Source organism: Eleutherodactylus coqui, chromosome 8, assembly GCF_035609145.1.
Source record: "Eleutherodactylus coqui strain aEleCoq1 chromosome 8, aEleCoq1.hap1, whole genome shotgun sequence".
NCBI classification, from domain to species: Eukaryota; Metazoa; Chordata; class Amphibia; order Anura; family Eleutherodactylidae; genus Eleutherodactylus; species Eleutherodactylus coqui.
This window is the reverse complement of record NC_089844.1, coordinates 6,742,162-6,763,851: the sequence shown is the minus strand read 5'-3', so window position 1 is coordinate 6,763,851 and position 21,690 is coordinate 6,742,162. Positions and strand designations below refer to the sequence as shown.

General features: G+C 41.7%; 1 protein-coding gene across 1 annotated transcript in view; it reads left to right on the top strand.

The window, feature by feature from the left end:
- Positions 1–21,690, top strand: part of DARS1 (aspartyl-tRNA synthetase 1) — a 70,010-nt gene that overhangs the window by 35,321 nt on the left and 12,999 nt on the right. The window contains exons 7-8 of the mRNA XM_066575159.1: positions 20,202–20,313; positions 20,933–21,067. Of these exons, the coding sequence (XP_066431256.1) occupies positions 20,202–20,313; positions 20,933–21,067 (247 nt within the window). The remainder of the gene's footprint in view (positions 1–20,201; positions 20,314–20,932; positions 21,068–21,690) is intronic.

Below are 21,690 nucleotides of genomic sequence, written 5' to 3'. Positions count from 1 at the left end.
ACGCGAATAGTCAGCGATAACGGACTGCACGCGAATAGTCAGCGATAACGGACTGCACGCGAATAGTCAGCGATAACGGACTGCACGCGAATAGTCAGCGATAACGGACTGCACGCGAATAGTCAGCGATAACGAGCTGCACGCGAATAGTCAGCGATAACGAGCTGCACGCGAATAGTCAGCGATAACGAACTGCACGCGAATAATCAGCGATAACGAACTGCACGCGAATAGTCAGCGATAACGGACTGCACGCGAATAGTCAGCGATAACGGACTGCACGCGAATAGTCAGCGATAACGAACTGCACGCGAATAGTCAGCGATAACGAACTGCACGCGAATAGTCAGCGATAACGAACTGCACGCGAATAGTCAGCGATAACGGACTGCACGCGAATAGTCAGCGATAACGGACTGCACGCGAATAGTCAGCGATAACGGACTGCACGCGAATAGTCAGCGATAACGGACTGCACGCGAATAGTCAGCGATAACGGACTGCACGCGAATAGTCAGCGATAACGAACTGCACGCGAATAGTCAGCGATAACGGACTGCACGCGAATAGTCAGCGATAACGAGCTGCACGCGAATAGTCAGCGATAACGGACTGCACGCGAATAGTCAGCGATAACGAGCTGCACGCGAATAGTCAGCGATAACGGACTGCACGCGAATAGTCAGCGATAACGGACTGCACGCGAATAGTCAGCGATAACGAACTGCACGCGAATAGTCAGCGATAACGGACTGCACGCGAATAATCAGCGATAACGGACTGCACGCGAATAGTCAGCGATAACGGACTGCACGCGAATAGTCAGCGATAACGAGCTGCACGCGAATAGTCAGCGATAACGAGCTGCACGCGAATAGTCAGCGATAACGAGCTGCACGCGAATAGTCAGCGATAACGGACTGCACGCGAATAGTCAGCCACTTTATGTTTTGCATCTGCGCCGCACGATTTTCGCTCATTCGTATAAATGGCGCATTGCTGTAATCGATCGCCTGGCCTTGCATCAGGTTCACTCTGTGGGTTAGACACACTTTGTGAGGAGTGGGTGTGGTTTAACGAGGGGCGTGGCTTAAGATGCTACAATACTGCCCAAGGTAAGCCGACCGACCGGCGGTGGAAAGTTATATAAAGATGCGCCAAATCCATCATCTAGCATCAGCCACTACCATAAATATGCCGCGTTTTCAGACTGTCTAGTTTAAAGGGGCAGTCTCCTAAAATGTCCTCCCCATTCACCAGATAGGGGAGGGCTGCTGGGACCCCCACTGATCTGAGTATAGGGGTCCGGAGTCTCCTTGAATGGATGGAGTGTCCGTTTCAGGTGTGAGCTACCATTCATTCATTTCAATGGCCGGCGCTCTCTGGCTGGCAGCGCTCACACAAGACCAACACTCCATCCATTAAGTGGCACAGGGGTCCCTTGTTTTCAGGATCGGACTCCCACTATGCAGATAACTTAACTCCTTCATGACCATAGAACAGAGTTGGTATCCGCCCGCTCCCTACACGCGGGTACAGCCCGTCTTTGACAGCTCATACCTGACCGCCACGGCTGTGATCGCTGTAAATGCGGATTGTGGCTGCTAACGCTTTTCATGTCCCAATTGGTGTTCGGGGGTCTTAAATGCCCCCCTTGTGATGAGATCACAAGGTGCCATTCAGTTGGCATGGCAGCCTGGAGCCTTCGGAAGGCCACCGGGGCTGCCATGGCTGATTGCCTATTAAGCCTCACCTGTGGCTCGTGTTGATGGACTCCTGTTAGAACGCATTTACACTGAACGCTGAGCAATGAGTGGAACCAGCAGCGGTCCGTACTGAACAGCCGCTGTGTTATGTCAATGGAGAGGGGGGAGCGAGGAGAGGAATCTCCTGCAGCCACTCTGTGAGCGAGTCAGCGATACCTGCTCCTATGCAGCAGCCCGGGGGCGAGTACATGCGGGGGCGAGGGGTGGGCATCGTTTGCCCAACATTCGTCCAGTGTAAGTGGGCCTTGACTGACCACCCCGTAGACTTTTTACATCCTGCTTTAGTGGGCTTTAATCCCCAGGGCCGAAAAAACCTCTATGGAGCTGTCATGGGGGCCACAGAAAGGAGGCATAAAAGTGTAAATAAAAGTTAGGTTCCGCTCCCCTTGTGGATTGGATCCCCGTCCTCCGATGTCCCACCACGTCCTGGTCCTTCCCAGATCATACGTCGGGCGCACTCAGGAGGACTCGTGGCCCGGGGTGTTTAGAATCCCTCTGTGTAGCTGAGCGCTCTCACTGCGGACCGCTGCATGTGGGTCCTGGTCACATGATTGCCGTTATCCAATGGATAACGGCCATCACGTAAAAGGAAAAAATGCTAAAGTTTCACCTCCCGTTACGGATCTAAACCATGATGGGAGGGGACGTTACTTACCTGGAGCCTCCGGCCATGTCCGCCAACGGGATCCTTATCCACGGACCTCTCCCCAGCTTTGGCGCATGTGCCCGTCGCCAGAGTGGTGGATTCAGGCACAGAAGCTGGAGAGGGCCCGGGAATTTAAAATCTATTGGCTACTAAAGGTAACCGAGAGATTAGAGCAGTGACCGAGGGCCGCGGTGAGCGCTCCCCCCGATCACGTGATCACCGTTATCCAATGATGGCGATCACATAGAAGGAAAAAATAAAAAACAGTTGAAGTGTAATGCTGCTTTCGGTTTGGGCCCCTTGTGCATATGGACAGAAGATTAGGGCCACAATGGGGATGTTTCTGAACACGGGACAAACAGGGGGATCTGTTTTGGGGTGTAAATCCTCATTTTCATCTGCACTATAGAAAAAAACCTTTTTTTAAAGTGACATATTTGCAAAAATCTGACATTTTATTCCCCCGCCCCCCTAAATTGCATTAAGTCCTGAAGAGTAACAGTGGGGTCCAAATCCTGCGGCCCCCTCAGTGAGTACAATAAGGGGCGGAGTTTATAAAATGGGGGATCTATCATTCTGACAATCTTGGCTCGGTGCAGGAAACAAAGTGTTAACAATCAATGTTAATCTGTCCGTCTCCTAAATGGTTAAACAATACTGAGGTTTTTCCAATGTGCTTCCAGAATAAAGTAAACGGATGGTAATATGTATCTTATCACATGTGCGCCGTGTGCTGACATACTGCAGTTTAACATGTGAAAAAAATGACAATTATTCCAAAATGTTCCCAATTTTTGCGTTTTTTTAATAAATATTCACAAATTCTATGTTTACCCCCTAAATGAAGCCCAAGATGTGGCATAAAACATCAGAACCCGCGGGATCTGCAGAACCGTAACAGAGTTATTCCATGTCAGTGACATGTCTGCTCTCCAAAATTTGGCTCCATCACGAACGGGTTAAAGAAACCCAAATAGATGAACCCAGTGTTGGTCAACATTGTTATAAATGATCTGGAGGAGGGAATTGTGGGAAACGGATCAAATCTGCTGATGACACAAAGCTAGGAGGGATAGCTAACACTAGGGAAGAAAGAGAGGATTCAGAAAGATCTAGAAAAGCTTGCACAGTGGTCGGCGACTAACAGAATGTTATTTAACAAGGAGAAATGCAAAGTCCTACATCTGGGCTAGAAAAATGAAGAAAGCCATACAAAATGGGAGGAATTGGGCTAAGCAGCAGCACATGTGAAAAAGACTTGGGTATACTAATAGATCATAGACTGAACATGAGTCAACAATGTGATGCAGCAGCCAAAAAGGCAAACACAATTCTGGGATGTATTAAGAGAAGCATAGAGTCTAGATCACATGAGGTCATTATCCTCCTCTACTCCTCCTTAGTCAGACCTCATCTGGAATACTGGGTCCAGTTCTGGGCACCCCACTTTAAAAAAGACATAGACAAACTGGAGCAAGTCCAGAGAAGAGTTACCAAGATGGTGAGCGGTCTGCAAATCATGTCCAATGAGGAACGGGTAAAGGATCTGGGAATGTTTAGCAGAAGAGAAGGCTGAGAGGAGACTTCATAGTGGTCTACAAATATCTGAAGGGCCGTCACAGTGCAGAGGGATCAGCCCTATTCTCATCTGCACAAGGAAAGACTAGAAACAATGGGATGAAAGTGAAAGGGAGGAGACACAGATTAGATATTAGACAGTGAGGCGGATCAATGAGTGGAACAGGTTGCCACAGGAGGTGGGGAGTTCTCCTTCAATGGAAGTGTTCAAATAAAGGCTGTACAAATATCTGTCTGGGATGATTTAGTGAATCCTGCACTGAGCAGGGGGTTGGACCAGATGACCCCGGAGGACCTAATTACCCCATAGGTCCCTACCAACTCGACCAATCTATGCTTTCATTAAGCTCTGTCATGTGTTCCTGCATTATTATAGGTAATATAAAACTGCAGCTAAATAGTGAGTGCAGCTCTGGAGTATAATACAGGATGTAACTCAGGATCAGTACAGGATAAGTAATGTATGTACACAGTGACTCCACCAGCAGAATAGTGAGTGCAGCTCTGGAGTATAATACTGGATGTAACTCAGGAGCAGTACAGGATAAGTAATGTATGTACACAGTGACTCCACCAGCAGAATAGTGAGTGCAGCTCTGGAGGATAATACAGGATGTAACTCAGGAGCAGTACAGGATAAGTAATGTATGTACACAGTGACTCCACCAGCAGAATAGTGAGTGCAGCTCTGGAGTATAATGCAGGATGTAACTCAGGATCAGTACAGCATAAATAATGTATGTACACAGTGACTCCACCAGCAGAATAGTGAGTGCAGCTCTGGAGGATAATACAGGATGTAACTCAGGAGCAGTACAGGATAAGTAATGTATGTACACAGTGACTCCACCAGCAGAATAGTGAGTGCAGCTCTGGGGTATAATACAGGATGTAACTCAGGTGCAGTACAGGGTAAGTAATGTGTGTACACAGTGACTCCACCAGCAGAATAGTGAGTGCAGCTCTGGAGTATAATGCAGGATGTAACTGAGGAGCAGTACAGGATAAGTAATGTATGTACACAGTGACTCCACCAACAGAATAGTGAGTGCAGCTCTGGAGGATAATACAGGATGTAACTCAGGAGCAGTACAGGATAAGTAATGTATGTACACAGTGACTCCACCAGCAGAATAGTGAGTGCAGCTCTGGGGTATAATACAGGATGTAACTCAGGAGCAGTACAGGATAAGTAATGTATGTACACAGTGACTCCACCAGCAGAATAGTGAGTGCAGCTCTGGAGTATAATACAGGATGTAACTCAGGAGCAGTACAGGATAAGTAATGTATGTACACAGTGACTCCACCAGCAGAATAGTGAGTGCAGCTCTGGAGTATAATACAGGATGTAACTCAGGTGCAGTACAGGGTAAGTAATGTGTGTGCACAGTGACTCCACCAGCAGAATAGTGAGTGCAGCTCTGGAGTATAATACTGGATTAATAATATAATTACAATTAATCACAAGGTAATCAACTGTTTATGTAGATTAAAGGTGTTTTCTAGGAATATGCATTGACCATTGATGTGCTTCTGGGTGAAACGTCTGACCTCGGGGACCCCCACGATCAGCAGAAGGAACATGTTTTGCTGGAGTACCGCTGACACTTCACTGGTGTTGGAGATGTGCCTTTTCTTGTGCTGATCAGTGGCTGGCCATGCCGCCATAACACGATGACTTCTGTGAATCGGACATGAGTGCCGATTCCTGATAAACGCCTTTAATTCTATATGAAAAGACGGGACTGCCCTGATGATGAGATATCTGCACAGCTGTAGGTAACGGCAGACGTGGATCAAACCACCATGACCCCGAGATCAGCGCCGCTCTGTAAACAGGAAGAGAAGTCACTTGCTGTTAGCGGCACGAGCTCCACGGTGCAGGTACAGTGTATTGTTGTGCTGGGAGGCCGCTCCTCCTCCAGCTGCGCTGCTCCGCTTCTCTGCGCTTCACCTGTCACTAGTTCCTGTTTATAGCACAGCCCTGTGTAATAACTGCTGCTGGCATGCAAGGAGTCACCGAGGAAATTTCCACAAGTAAATGTTTGTATCCACCACCAGTGCTTCAGCAGCTCCTTCCTGACATTGTGCACAAAGGTCAAACAATAGCCGCCAAGTGCTTTGTGTTACAGGATGTTGTTCAAACACGGAAACAAGGAATAGAAGTGCTGAGAACCCAAAACGAGGGGCCCGTTATGTAATCTAATATACTGTAAATCGTGGAGGAGAGCTACGATGGGAAGTCACACTCCGAGCACCGAAGATGTATAAATATAGCCGGCATTGTATCCGGATGTGTTCTGAGAGATCGCTGAGCCGCAATAATGTGCTGTCTGGTTTATTGTACATAGGGGGCAGTATTATAGTAGTTATATTCTTGTACATAGGGGCAGTATTATAGTAGTTATATTCTTGTACATAGGGGGCAGTATTATAGTAGTTATATTCTTGTACATAGGGGGCAGTATTATAGTAGTTATATTCTTGTACATAGGGGGCAGTATTATAGTAGTTATATTCTTGTACATAGGGGGCAGTATTATAGTAGTTATATGCTTGTACATAGAGGGCAGTATTATAGTAGTTATATTCTTGTACATAGGGGGCAGTATTATAGTAGTTATATTCTTGTACATAGGGGGCAGTATTATAGTAGGTATATTCTTGTACATAGGGGCAGTATTATAGTAGTTATATTCTTGTACATAGGGGGCAGTATTATAGTAGTTATATTCTTGTACATAGGGGGCAGTATTATAGTAGTTATATTCTTGTACATAGGGAGCAGTATTATAGTAGTTATATACTTGTACATAGGGGGCAGTATTATAGTAGTTATATTCTTGTACATAGGGAGCAGTATTATAGTAGTTATATTCTTGTACATTGGAGGCAGTATTATAGTAGTTATATTCTTGTACATAGGGAGCAGTATTATAGTAGTTATATTCTTGTACATAGGAGGCAGTATTATAGTAGTTATATACTTGTACATAGGGGGCAGTATTATAGTAGTTATATACTTGTACATAGGGGGCAGTATTATAGTAGTTATATTCTTGTACATAGGGGGCAGTATTATAGTAGTTATATTCTTGTACATAGGGGGCAGTATTATAGTAGTTATATTCTTGTACATAGGGGGCAGTATTATAGTAGTTATATTCTTGTACATAGAGATCAGTATTATAGTAGTTATATTCTTGTACATAGGGGGCAGTATTACAGTAGTTATATACTTGTACATAGGGGGCAGTATTATAGTAGTTATATATTTGTACATAGGGGGCAGTATTATAGTAGTTATATTCTTGTACATAGGGGGCAGTATTATAGTAGCTATATTCTTGTACATAGGGGGCAGTATTATAGTAGTTATATTCTTGTACATAGGGGCAGTATTATAGTAGTTATATTCTTGTACATAGGGGGCAGTATTATAGTAGTTATATTCTTGTACATAGGGGGCAGTATTATAGTAGTTATATTCTTGTACATAGAGATCAGTATTATAGTAGTTATATACTTGTACATAGGGGGCAGTATTATAGTAGTTATATTCTTGTACATAGGGAGCAGTATTATAGTAGTTATATACTTGTACATAGGGGGCAGTATTATAGTAGTTATATACTTGTACATAGGGGGCAGTATTATAGTAGTTATATTCTTGTACATAGGGGGCAGTATTATAGTAGTTATATTCTTGTACATAGGGGGCAGTATTATAGTAGTTATATTCTTGTACATAGGGGGCAGTATTATAGTAGTTATATTCTTGTACATAGAGATCAGTATTATAGTAGTTATATTCTTGTACATAGGGGGCAGTATTACAGTAGTTATATACTTGTACATAGGGGGCAGTATTATAGTAGTTATATATTTGTACATAGGGGGCAGTATTATAGTAGTTATATTCTTGTACATAGGGGGCAGTATTATAGTAGCTATATTCTTGTACATAGGGGGCAGTATTATAGTAGTTATATTCTTGTACATAGGGGCAGTATTATAGTAGTTATATTCTTGTATATAGGAGGCAGTATTATAGTAGTTATATTCTTGTACATAGGGGGCAGTATTATAGTAGTTATATTCTTGTACATAGGGGGCAGTATTATAGTAGTTATATTCTTGTACATAGGGAGCAGTATTATAGTAGTTATATACTTGTACATAGGGGGCAGTATTATAGTAGTTATATACTTGTACATAGGGGGCAGTATTATAGTAGTTATATTCTTGTACATAGGGGGCAGTATTATAGTAGTTATATTCTTGTACATAGGGGGCAGTATTATAGTAGTTATATTCTTGTACATAGAGATCAGTATTATAGTAGTTATATTCTTGTACATAGGGGGCAGTATTACAGTAGTTATATACTTGTACATAGGGGGCAGTATTATAGTAGTTATATATTTGTACATAGGGGGCAGTATTATAGTAGTTATATTCTTGTACATAGGGGGCAGTATTATAGTAGTTATATTCTTGTACATAGGGGGCAGTATTATAGTAGTTATATTCTTGTACATAGGGGGCAGTATTATAGTAGTTATATACTTGTACATAGGGGGCAGTATTATAGTAGTTATATTTTTGTACATAGGGAGCAGTATTATAGTAGTTATATTCTTGTACATGGAGATCAGTATTATAGTAGTTATATTCTTGTACATAGGAGGCAGTATTATAGTAGTTATATTCTTGTACATAGGAGGCAGTCTTATAGTAGTTATATTCTTGTACATAGGGGGCAGTATTATAGTAGTTATATTCTTGTACATAGGGGGCATGTTACCATGCAGGGCGGCGCTGGGTCCCGCGGCCGGCGCGCGCCGCTTCGAGCTCGGCTTCGGCGTCCCGGAGCTGTGCTGTCAGGGATCTCCCGGCGGCGTGGAGCAGCCAGCATGCAGCAGCGTGGAGCAGCCGGCGTGCTGCGGCGTGGGCGTGTCCGCCCGTAGGGTGCCGCCCGCTCTCATCCACCTCCCTTATGCAACAGTGGGAGAGTCGGCTCCTCCCACTCTCCGCCCCGGGGTGGAGGCTTTTAGTTAAAAGACTGGCAGTGACCTGAACTCACGGCCAGTTATTGGTTCTGCTAGCCTCTAGTCAGGTCTATTCTAGTCTGTCCTAGTTGCTTGTCAGTATCCTTCGGTTGCCTGTGAGCTTCACCTCCAGCCTTGATTCACTCTGTCTGTTTTTGTTGGTCTGTTACACCTGCCTCTCCTGTCGGCACTCTGTCCCCTGTTAGTAGTTCCATCTAGGTAGTCGCCAGGTCCCTAGCCAGTGCAGGGACTGCCGCCCAGTTGTCCGCCTGGGGTTAGCCAGGGCCGAGGCAAGTAGGCAGGGACAGTGGGGTGCAGGAGATCAGGGCACCCCAACTGGCGCTCGGGGGGCAGAGTGCCGTAACAGGGCAGTATTATAGTAGTTATATTCTTGTACATAGGAGCAGTATTATAGTAGTTATATTCTGGTACATAGGAGCAGTATTATAGTAGTTATATTCTTGTACATAGGGGCAGTATTATAGTAGTTATATTCTTGTAAATAGGGGGCAGTATTATAGTAGTTATATTCTTGTACATAGGGGGGCAGTATTATAGTAGTTATATTCTTGTACATAGGGAGCAGTATTATAGTAGTTATATTCTTGTACATAGGGGGCAGTATTATAGTAGTTATATTCTTGTACATAGCGGGCAGTATTATAGTAGTTATATTCTTGTAGAGAGGAGCAGTATTATAGTAGTTATATTCTTGTACATAGGAGGCAGTATTATAGTAGTTATATTCTTGTACATATGGAGCAGTATTATAGTAGTTATATTCTTGTACATAGGGGGCAGTATTATAGTAGTTATATTCTTGTACATAGGAGCAGTATTATAGTAGTTATATTCTTGTACATAGGGGGCAGTATTATAGTAGTTATATTCTTGTACATAGGGGGCAGTATTATAGTAGTTATATTCTTGTACATAGGGGGCAGTATTATAGTAGTTATATTCTTGTACATAGGGGGCAGTATTATAGTAGTTATATTCTTGTACATTGGGGCAGTATTATAGTAGTTATATTCTTGTACATAGGAGGCAGTATTATAGTAGTTATATTCTTGTACATAGGGGGCAGTATTATAGTAGTTATATTCTTGTACATAGGGGGCAGTATTATAGTAGTTATATTCTTGTACATATTGGCAGTATTATAGTAGTTATATTCTTGTACATAGAGGGCAGTATTATAGTAGTTATATTCTTGTACATAGGGGCAGTATTATAGTAGTTATATTCTTGTACATAGGTGGCAGTATTATAGTAGTTATATTCTTGTACATAGGAGGCAGTATTATAGTAGTTATATTCTTGTACATGGAGATCAGTATTATAGTAGTTATATTCTTGTACATAGGAGGCAGTATTATAGTAGTTATATTCTTGTACATAGGAGCAGTATTATAGTAGTTATATTCTTGTACATAGGAGGCAGTATTATAGTAGTTATATTCTTGTACATAGGAGGCAGTATTATAGTAGTTATATTCTTGTACATAGGGGGCAGTATTATAGTAGTTATATTCTTGTACATAGGGGGCAGTATTATAGTAGTTATATTCTTGTACATAGGGGCAGTATTATATTAGTTATATTCTTGTACATAGGAGCAGTATTATAGTAGTTACATTCTTGGACATAGGGGAGCAGTATTATAGTAGTTATATTCTTGGACATAGGGGAGCAGTATTATAGTAGCTATATTCTTGTACATAGGGGGCAGTATTATAGTAGTTATATTCTTGTACATAGGAGCAGTATTATAGTAGTTATATTCTGGTACATAGGAGCAGTATTATAGTAGTTATATTCTTGTACATAGGGGCAGTATTATAGTAGTTATATTCTTGTAAATAGGGGGCAGTATTATAGTAGTTATATTCTTGTACATAGGGGGGCAGTATTATAGTAGTTATATTCTTGTACATAGGGAGCAGTATTATAGTAGTTATATTCTTGTACATAGGGGGCAGTATTATAGTAGTTATATTCTTGTACATAGCGGGCAGTATTATAGTAGTTATATTCTTGTACAGAGGAGCAGTATTATAGTAGTTATATTCTTGTACATAGGAGCAGTATTATAGTAGTTATATTCTTGTACATAGGGGGCAGTATTATAGTAGTTATATTCTTGTACATAGGGGGCAGTATTATAGTAGTTATATTCTTGTACATAGGGGGCAGTATTATAGTAGTTATATTCTTGTACATAGGGGGCAGTATTATAGTAGTTATATTCTTGTACATAGGGGGCAGTATTATACTAGTTATATTCTTGTACATATTGGCAGTATTATAGTAGTTATATTCTTGTACATTGGGGCAGTATTATAGTAGTTATATTCTTGTACATAGGAGGCAGTATTATAGTAGTTATATTCTTGTACATAGGGGGCAGTATTATAGTAGTTATATTCTTGTACATAGGGGGCAGTATTATAGTAGTTATATTCTTGTACATATTGGCAGTATTATAGTAGTTATATTCTTGTACATAGACGGCAGTATTATAGTAGTTATATTCTTGTACATAGGGGCAGTATTATAGTAGTTATATTCTTGTACATAGGTGGCAGTATTATAGTAGTTATATTCTTGTACATAGGAGGCAGTATTATAGTAGTTATATTCTTGTACATAGGGGGCAGTATTATAGTAGTTATATTCTTGTACATAGGGGGCAGTATTATAGTAGTTATATTCTTGTACATAGGGGAGCAGTATTATAGTAGTTATATTCTTGTACATAGGGGGCAGTATTATAGTAGTTATATTCTTGTACATAGGGGGCAGTATTATAGTAGTTATATTCTTGTACATAGGAGGCAGTATTATAGTAGTTATATTCTTGTACATAGGAGCAGTATTATAGTAGTTATATTCTTGTACACATGGGCAGTATTATAGTAGTTATATTCTTGTACATAGGGAGCAGTATTATAGTAGTTATATTCTTGTACATAGGGGCAGTATTATAGTAGTTATATTCTTGTACATAGGGGGCAGTATTATAGTAGTTATATTCTTGTACATAGGGGGCAGTATTATAGTAGTTATATTCTTGTACATAGGGGGCAGTATTATAGTAGTTATATTCTTGTACATAGGGGGCAGTATTATAGTAGTTATATTCCTGTACATAGGGGGCAGTATTATAGTAGTTATATTCTTGTACATAGGGGGCAGTATTATAGTAGTTATATTCTTGTACATAGGAGCAGTATTATAGTAGTTATATTCTTGTACACATGGGCAGTATTATAGTAGTTATATTCTTGTACATAGGGGGCAGTATTATAGTAGTTATATTCTTGTACATAGGTGTAGTATTATAGTAGTTATATCCTTGTACATAGGGGGCAGTATTATAGTAGTTATATTCTTGTACATAGGGGGCAGTATTATAGTAGTTATATTCTTGTACATAGGGGGCAGTATTATAGTAGTTATATTCTTGTATATAGGGGGCAGTATTATAGTAGTTATATTCTTGTACATAGGGACAGTATTATAGTAGTTATATTCTTGTACATAGGGGGCAGTATTATAGTAGTTATATTCTTGTACATAGGGGGCAGTATTATAGTAGTTATATTCTTGTACATAGGAGGCAGTATTATAGTAGTTATATTCTTGTACATAGGGGGCAGTATTATAGTAGTTATATTATTGTACATAGGGAGCAGTATTATAGTAGTTATATTCTTGTACATAGGGGGCAGTATTATAGTAGTTATATTCTTGTACATAGGAGGCAGTATTATAGTAGTTATATTCTTGTACATAGGGGGCAGTATTATAGTAGTTATATTCTTGTATATAGGGGGCAGTATTATAGTAGTTATATTCTTGTACATAGGGGGCAGTATTATAGTAGTTATATTCTTGTATATAGGGGGCAGTATTATAGTAGTTATATTCTTGTACATAGGGGGCAGTATTATAGTAGTTATATTCTTGTACATAGGGGGCAGTATTACAGTAGTTATATTCTTGTACATAGGGGGCAGTATTATAGTAGTTATATTCTTGTACATAGGGGGCAGTATTATAGTAGTTATATTCTTGTACATAGGGGGCAGTATTATAGTAGTTATATTCTTGTACATAGGGGGCAGTATTATAGTAGTTATATTCTTGTACATAGGGGGCAGTATTATAGTAGTTATATTCTTGTACATATTGGGCAGTATTATAGTAGTTATATTCTTGTACATATTGGGCAGTATTATAGTAGTTGTATTCTTGTACATAGGAGGCAGTATTATAGTAGTTATATTCTTGTACATAGGGGGCAGTATTATAGTAGTTATATTCTTGTACATAGGGGGCAGTATTATAGTAGTTATATTCTTGTACATAGGGGCAGTATTATAGTAGTTATATTCCTGTACATAGGGGGCAGTATTATAGTAGATATATTCTTGTACATAGGGAGCAGTATTATAGTAGTTATATTCTTGTACATAGGGGGCAGTATTATAGTAGATATATTCTTGTACATAGGGGGCAGTATTATAGTAGTTATATTCCTGTACATAGGGGGCAGTATTATAGTAGATATATTCTTGTACATAGGGGGCAGTATTATAGTAGTTATATTCTTGTACATAGGGAGCAGTATTATAGTAGTTATATTCTTGTACATAGGGAGCAGTATTATAGTAGTTATATTCTTGTACATAGGGGGCAGTATTATAGTAGTTATATTCTTGTACATAGGGAGCAGTATTATAGTAGTTATATTCTTGTACATAGGGAGCAGTATTATAGTAGTTATATTCTTGTACATAGGAGGCAGTATTATAGTAGTTATATTCTTGTACATAGGGGGCAGTATTATAGTAGTTATATTCTTGTACATATTGGGCAGTATTATAGTAGTTATATTCTTGTACATATTGGGCAGTATTATAGTAGTTGTATTCTTGTACATAGGAGGCAGTATTATAGTAGTTATATTCTTGTACATAGGGGGCAGTATTATAGTAGTTATATTCTTGTACATAGGGGGCAGTATTATAGTAGTTATATTCTTGTACATAGGGGCAGTATTATAGTAGTTATATTCCTGTACATAGGGGGCAGTATTATAGTAGATATATTCTTGTACATAGGGAGCAGTATTATAGTAGTTATATTCTTGTACATAGGAGCAGTATTGTAGTAGTTATATTCTTGTAGATAGGAGCAGTGTTATAGTAGTTATATTCTTGTACATAGGGGGCAGTATTATAGTAGTTATATTCTTGTACATAGGAGGCAGTATTATAGTAGTTATATTCTTGTACATAGGGGGCAGTATTATAGTAGTTATATTCTTGTACATAGGAGCAGTATTATAGTAGTTATATTCTTGTACATAGGGGGCAGTATTATAGTAGCTATATTCTTGTACATAGGAGCAGTATTATAGTAGTTATATTCTTGTACATATGGGGCAGTATTATAATAGTTATATTCTAGTACATAGGGGGCAGTATTATAGTAGTTATATTCTTGTACATAGGGGACAGTATTATAGTAGTTATATTCTTGTACATAGGGGGCAGTATTATAGTAGTTATATTCTTGTACATAGGAGCAGTATTCTAGTAGTTATATTCTTGTACATAGGGGGCAGTATTATAGTAGTTATATTCTTGTACATAGGGGGCAGTATTTAAGTAGTTATATTCTTGTACATAGGGGCAGTATTATAGTAGTTATATTATTGTACATAGGGAGCAGTATTATAGTAGTTATATTCTTGTACATAGGGAGCAGTATTATAGTAGTTATATTCTTGTACATAGATAGCAGTATTATAGTAGTTATATTCTTGTACATAGGGGCAGTATTATAGTAGTTATAGTCTTGTACATAGGGGGGCAGTATTATAGTAGTTATATTCTTGTACATATTGGGCAGTATTATAGTAGTTATATTCTTGTACATAGGAGGCAGTATTATAGTAGTTATATTCTTGTACATAGGGGCAGTATTATAGTAGTTATATTCGTGTACATAGGGGGCAGTATTATAGTAGTTATATTCTTGTACATAGGGGGCAGTATTCTAGTAGTTATATTCTTGTACATAGGGGGCAGTATTATAGTAGTTATATTCTTGTACATAGGGGGCAGTATTATAGTAGTTATATTCTTGTACATAGGAGGCAGTATTATAGTAGTTATATTCTTGTACATAGGAGCAGTATTATAGTAGTTATATTCTTGTACACAGGAGCAGTATTATAGTAGTTATAATCTTGTACATAGGGGGCAGTATTATAGTAGTTATATTCTTGTACATAGGGGGCAGTATTATAGTAGTTATATTCTTGTACATAGGGGGCAGTATTATAGTAGATTTATTCTTGTACATAGGAGGCAGTATTATAGTAGTTATATTCTTGTACATAGGAGGCAGTATTATAGTAGTTATATCCTTGTACATAGGGGGCAGTATTATAGTAGTTATAATCTTGTACATAGGAGCAGTATTATAGTAGTTATAATCTTGTACATAGGAGCAGTATTATAGTAGTTATATTCTTGTACATAGGGGGCAGTATTATAGTAGTTATATTCTTGTACATAGAGGGCAGTATTATAGTAGTTATATTCTTGTACATAGGGGGCAGTATTATAGTAGTTATATTCTTGTACATAGCAGACAGTATTATAGTAGTTATATTCTTGTACATAGGGGGAAGTATTACTGTAGTTATATTCTTGTACATAGGGGGCAGTATTATAGTAGTTATATTCTTGTACATAGGAGGCAGTATTATAGTAGCTATATTCTTGTACATAGGGGGCAGTATTATAGTAGATATATTATTGTACATAGGGAGCAGTATTATAGTAGTTATATTCTTGTACATAGGAGGCAGTATTATAGTAGTTGTATTCTTGTACATAGGGGGCAGTATTATAGTAGTTATATTCTTGTACATAGGGGGCAGTATTATAGTAGTTATATTCTTGTACATAGGGGGCAGTATTATAGTAGTTATATTCTTGTACATAGGGGGCAGTATTATAGTAGTTATATTCTTGTACATAGGAGGCAGTATTATAGTAGTTATATTCTTGTACATAGGAGGCAGTATTATAGTAGTTATATTCTTGTACATGGGGGGCAGTATTATAGTAGTTATATTCTTGTACATAGGAGGCAGTATTATAGTAGTTATAGTCCTGTACATAGGGGGCAGTATTATAGTAGTTATATTCTTGTACGTAGGGGGCAGTATTATAGTAGTTATATTCTTGTACATAGGAGGCAGTATTATAGTAGTTATATTCTTGTACATAGGGGGCAGTATTATAGTAGTTATATTCTTGTACGTAGGGGGCAGTATTATAGTAGTTATATTCTTGTACATAGGAGCAGTATTATAGTAGTTATATTCTTGTACATAGGGGGCAGTATTATAGTAGTTATATTCTTGTACATAGGAGGCAGTATTATAGTAGTTATATTCTTGTACATAGGAGGCAGTATTATAGTAGTTATATTCTTGTACATAGGGGGCAGTATTATAGTAGTTATAGTCCTGTACATAGGGGGCAGTATTATAGTAGTTATAGTCCTGCACATCCAGTATTGTATTTGCTGCCGTTTTTGATAATGTTTTTGGCTGCCTGAAGTATGATCTGCCTGCTGATTGGGTTGCAGTGTTCCACAGTCTAATGATTGGACAAATAAGCCTCAAACTGCCGTTGCCCGGTCATCTGCGCATATACATGGGTCTTTACAGTGCTGGACGCCGTAAAACATCTACCAGAACTGGTACCTTTAGTTCACAGGTGTCAAACACAAGGCCCGCATGCTGAATCCGACCCTCTGCCTCATTTTATGTGTCCCGTGTTGTGCTGACGGATGCTCACCATTGTTGCGATTACTAACGTGATGTCGCAGCTGCCCGCTGGTAATCATGCTGTCAGCGCTGATCCCGGCGCACACTCTGACGTCAGTGTGCAGCCGGGATCCTCCTCCCCACAGTCCCCTGCTCCTCAGTTCTGCAGTAGAGGAGTCAGGGAGGAAGCGTGCCGGGCGCACATACTGATGCCAGTGTGCATCCGGGCTCAGTGCGAGCAGGGGGGGAGCGGCGGCCACAGAAAGGAGGAGGTAAGTATATGGGTTTGAGGGTCAACTATTATTACTGAGGCGGGTAATTTTACTGACGGAGATAATATTATTACTGAGGGAGGTTAATAATACTATGGGGGGGTTAATATTGCTGAACGGGATAAGATTACTGTGGGGTTATTACTACTGAGGGCATTAATATTATTACTGTGGGGGTCGCTATTACTACTGGGGCAACTGTGGGGGTCGCTATTAGTACTGAGGCCACTGTGGGGCTTCCTTTTTCTAATTGAGACACTGTGGGGGTCGCTATTTCTAATTGGGCCACTGTAGGGGTCAACATTATTATTGGGACCACTATGAGGGTCACTATTACTACTGCGACCACCATAGGGGTCACTATTACTACTGCGACCACTATAGGGGTCACTATTAGGGCTCGTTTACACGGGCATAATCGTATTTTGGTCACACAAATACGCTGCGTATTTGTGCAAGCGAAAATCGCTTATGCCTGCATATTTTGGTGCGCAAAAACAAACGCAGATGGGCCCCTGAGATGGTGCGCAAATATGCAGTGTATACATCGGTTTCCTCCGCATTCACCAGGTATTTGCGCGGCCCGTTCCCTTCAGTGGCCTATTGGGGTGCGCAGTATGTAACAATATAGGTCATGCTGTGTGACAATATCCATCATGTGAGCTCACTGACATCAATGGCTTCTATTCACTGCATAGTATGTACGCAAATACGCTGGGACGAACGGGCCCTTACTGTACTGTCTGACAATTGGCCCTTTGAAGGTCACCATAAGCCCGATGTGGCCCTCGGTGACAATGAGTTTGACACCCCTGCTTTAGCAGGAAGTACAAGTACAGAACATCCTGCAAAAATGTCAGACAGCCGTCCTCGGGCTCGGCGGACGGAGGAATGAAGTGCGCCGGCTGCTGCAGTGCAGTGAGAACAAAACTGACAAACTAGTGGGTCATTAAGGCACAAACCAGCTTTGCCACTAAGGGGTTAATGGTGTTTTTGAATTCAGCTCTTCGCTGTTTTTGGAACATCTTGATCTGGGATCCGGTGCTGAGATGGAGCAACGTGCCTGTAAGTAAACAGACGGCTGCTAGATGGGGCCGCGTGACGCTTCATGACGTCGCTGGCGGCACAAAGCAGAAGTAGAGAGGCGTCAGCTGACTGCAGACCTGAGCCTTATCTGCCGGCGGCATCATTCAGAGGATCGTCGTCGTGTGATAACGCGCAAAAACTAGGGGATTAAATACAGTATTTGTGTTTTGCCCCGGAGGGAGCAGAATTACCTTAATTAATGTGACGCTTTGTCTTTATAGATGTAGAAGCTTCTTTACTTTTATACAGTTACAGGATAAAAGTCTTTCCAGCCTCGGCCACCAGCAGGGGGAGCTCATTGCACCCGGATGTATACAGCTCCCTGTTAAACTCCGTAATAGGTCCATCTGGACTCGGCGCCCCCTAGTGGTGCCTGCAATGAGGTTATCTGTAGCCAGATTTCTTTTACATTCCATGCATGTTGGCACCACAGCCTAATTTGGACCGAGGCACCTTCTGTCAATTTTGGGGGATTTTCATTTCTATTTCTCCAAAACCATAACGTTTTTATTTTTCCGTCCACAACGGATGTATTTTCTTACTTTTTAAGTCCTTTACGCTCCTGTGCGGGACTTGAACCTGCGATGCTATTATAGCTTTGATATAATACATTGCAGTACTTTATAGACTGCAATGTATCATCAATAATAATAGTGATCAGAGGCCGTGGTGTCCAGTAACTATGGCAACCCCATTACCTAGCAGAGTGCCCTCCTTCCTGTAAACCCTTTACATGCTGATTTCACTGATCCCTGCTGTTGCTGCCGGAGGCCGGCTGACAGTCGCTGCAGTTAGTGCCGGCTTACCGCCATCCATGGGGTGGTAGCTTGTGTCCATTTACAGAAACCCTTTCCCGTCTGCGACGTCCATTTACATCCTGTGACAGGAAGGGGTTAAAGGGGTATTGCTGTAATATCAAGGATGGAGGAGATCACTGCCTGACCAGTGGGGGTCTCGGGGGTCTCCCAGCTGTGTGACTCGGAATGAATGGACAAGTAGGGCACATTTTCAGCCATTGCCTCGTTCCTCTCATTGGGGTGATGGTGAACCTCTGGAAGGCCGCAGTCTGAGCCGCTCCTTGGCGGTCACACATCCAGTAATGCCCGCAGGGCTGGAGACCCGGCGTACCCATTCATAGAGATGGGCAGATTACGCAGTCCTGTAGAAGGGGTCTTTGCAGGCATCCTGCGTTCACGTGGGGGTCCTTCTACAAGTAAGAACACTTGGCTTCTGAGGTTGGGGTGTAATGCTTCCCCTAGTAGCACTGTCCCCATGAAGAGGTTCCCACTGACGACCTCTCCAAAAAAAACTTGTTTTTTTTCCCCCCTGTCCCTCCGGTCCTGCTGCTGGACGAATTTTTGTGGGGGCTCTGGTAGCTCCTCCTGTCCCTCCGGTCCTGATGCTGGAGGGTATTTTTGTGGGGCTCTGGTAGCTCCTCCTGTCCCTCCGGTCCTGATGCTGGAGAGTGTTTTGTGGGGCTCTGGTAGCTCCTCCTGTCCTTCCGGTCCTGATGCTGGAGGGTATTTTGGGGGGCTCTGGTAGCTCCTCCTGTCCCTCCGGTCCTGATGCTGGATGGTATTCTGTAGGGCTCTGGTAGCTCCTCCTGTTCCTGCGGTCCTGATGCTGGAGGGTATTCTGTAGACCTCTGGTAGCTCCTCCTGTCCCTCCGGTCCTGATGCTGGATGGTATTCTGTAGGGCTCTGGTAGCTCCTCCTGTCCCTCTGGTCCTGATGCTGGAGGGTATTCTGTAGGGCTCTGGTAGCTCCTCCTGTCCCTCCGGTCCTGATGCTGGAGAGTGTTTTGTGGGGCTCTGGTAGCTCCTCCTGCCCTCCGGTCCTGATGCTGGAGGGTATTTTGGGGGCTCTGGTAGCTCCTCCTGTCCCTCCGGTCCTGATCTTGGTTATTTTAGGCTCTTCTTACCTCCTGTCTTTTCTATTGCAGACTTCCACTAGTCAGGCTGTCTTCACCCTCCAGTCCGGAGTCTGCCAGCTCTTCCGGGAGACCCTAAGCAACAAAGGATTTGTCGAGATTCAGACTCCCAAAATTATATCAGGTCTGTAATATTGTTGCCTTCTCTGTGGTGAAATGGGCGACAGCGAGAGGGGAGGGTGTCCTGCCGGGGAGCTGGAAGAAGGTTGTTGGGGTAGGGGGTTGCATCGCCAACTCTGCTGCTTCTGTCGCCCCACGAGCGGCACGACATGGTAGAGCGCCTCCTGTTACAGCGCAGTCATGGAGGGTGGCACCAGCGTGCCACTACTGTGGGTACTGCAAGACTCTCATCCCTATGGGAGTCCATGGCTGTAATGTGTGATGGAGGAGCGCTGCCCCTAGAGGGCTGTCATGTAACTAGATGCATCCTGCACCCGCTGTCCGTACGATGCCGGCCGCTACTGAAACACGTGCAGATGGCATCCAGATAACTGCCTTCTGGTCACATGTCTGAAAGTGGGTGGAGTCAGACAGTGGGCCGTTTCTGATGGCCACCGGGACAAATTTAAAAGCCGCTCCGGGTATAAATGGAGGCATGGAAATCAGATTCTGTAGTATTATAGGGGCGTAAACTCACGTTTTTAGGTGGATTTAATCCGCACGATCATTTTTAAAACATGAAGTAGTTAAGTATGTTTGGATGGATTCGGGACGTTTTTGACACATTTCTTTCATTCTTCCAGCGGCCAGTGAGGGAGGAGCCAATGTGTTCACCGTGTCGTACTTCAAAACCAGCGCCTATCTGGCCCAGTCTCCACAACTCTACAAGCAGATGTGTATCTGTGCCGATTTTGAAAAGGTGTTCTGCATTGGGCCAGGTAAGTGGTATAGACCTAGCCACCATATAGGTAGCCACGACTGATAATGAGAGAGCGCAACTACATAATCAGTCGTGATATAGCGAGCCGGAGACCAACACCTCTCCTCCTGAACAGGGGATCACATCAATGACAGCGCACTGGAGTCAGGAGTTTGTGTGTCTTTGTAGTTTTGTGTTAGTCTGTCAATGGTAGCCCACTCATTATTAAGGATCTCTATGAAACATTATTATTTTTAGTGTCTATTACTGTAAAAGGGCTTAGATAATTGATGATGTAGACAAAAACTGCCTCAGTGCAAATATGTACTACTATAATACTGCCCTCCCCATGTGCAAGAATATAACTACTATAATACTGCCCCCTATGTACAAGAATATAACTACTATAATACTGCCCCCTATGTACAAGAATATAACTACTATAATACTGCCCCCTATGTACAAGAATATAACTGCTATAATACTGCTGCTATGTACAAGAATATAACTACTATAATACTGCCCCCTATGTACAAGAATATAACTACTATAATACTGCTCCTATGTACAAGAATATAACTACTATAATACTGACCCCTATGTACAAGAATATAACTACTATAATACTGCCCCCTATGTACA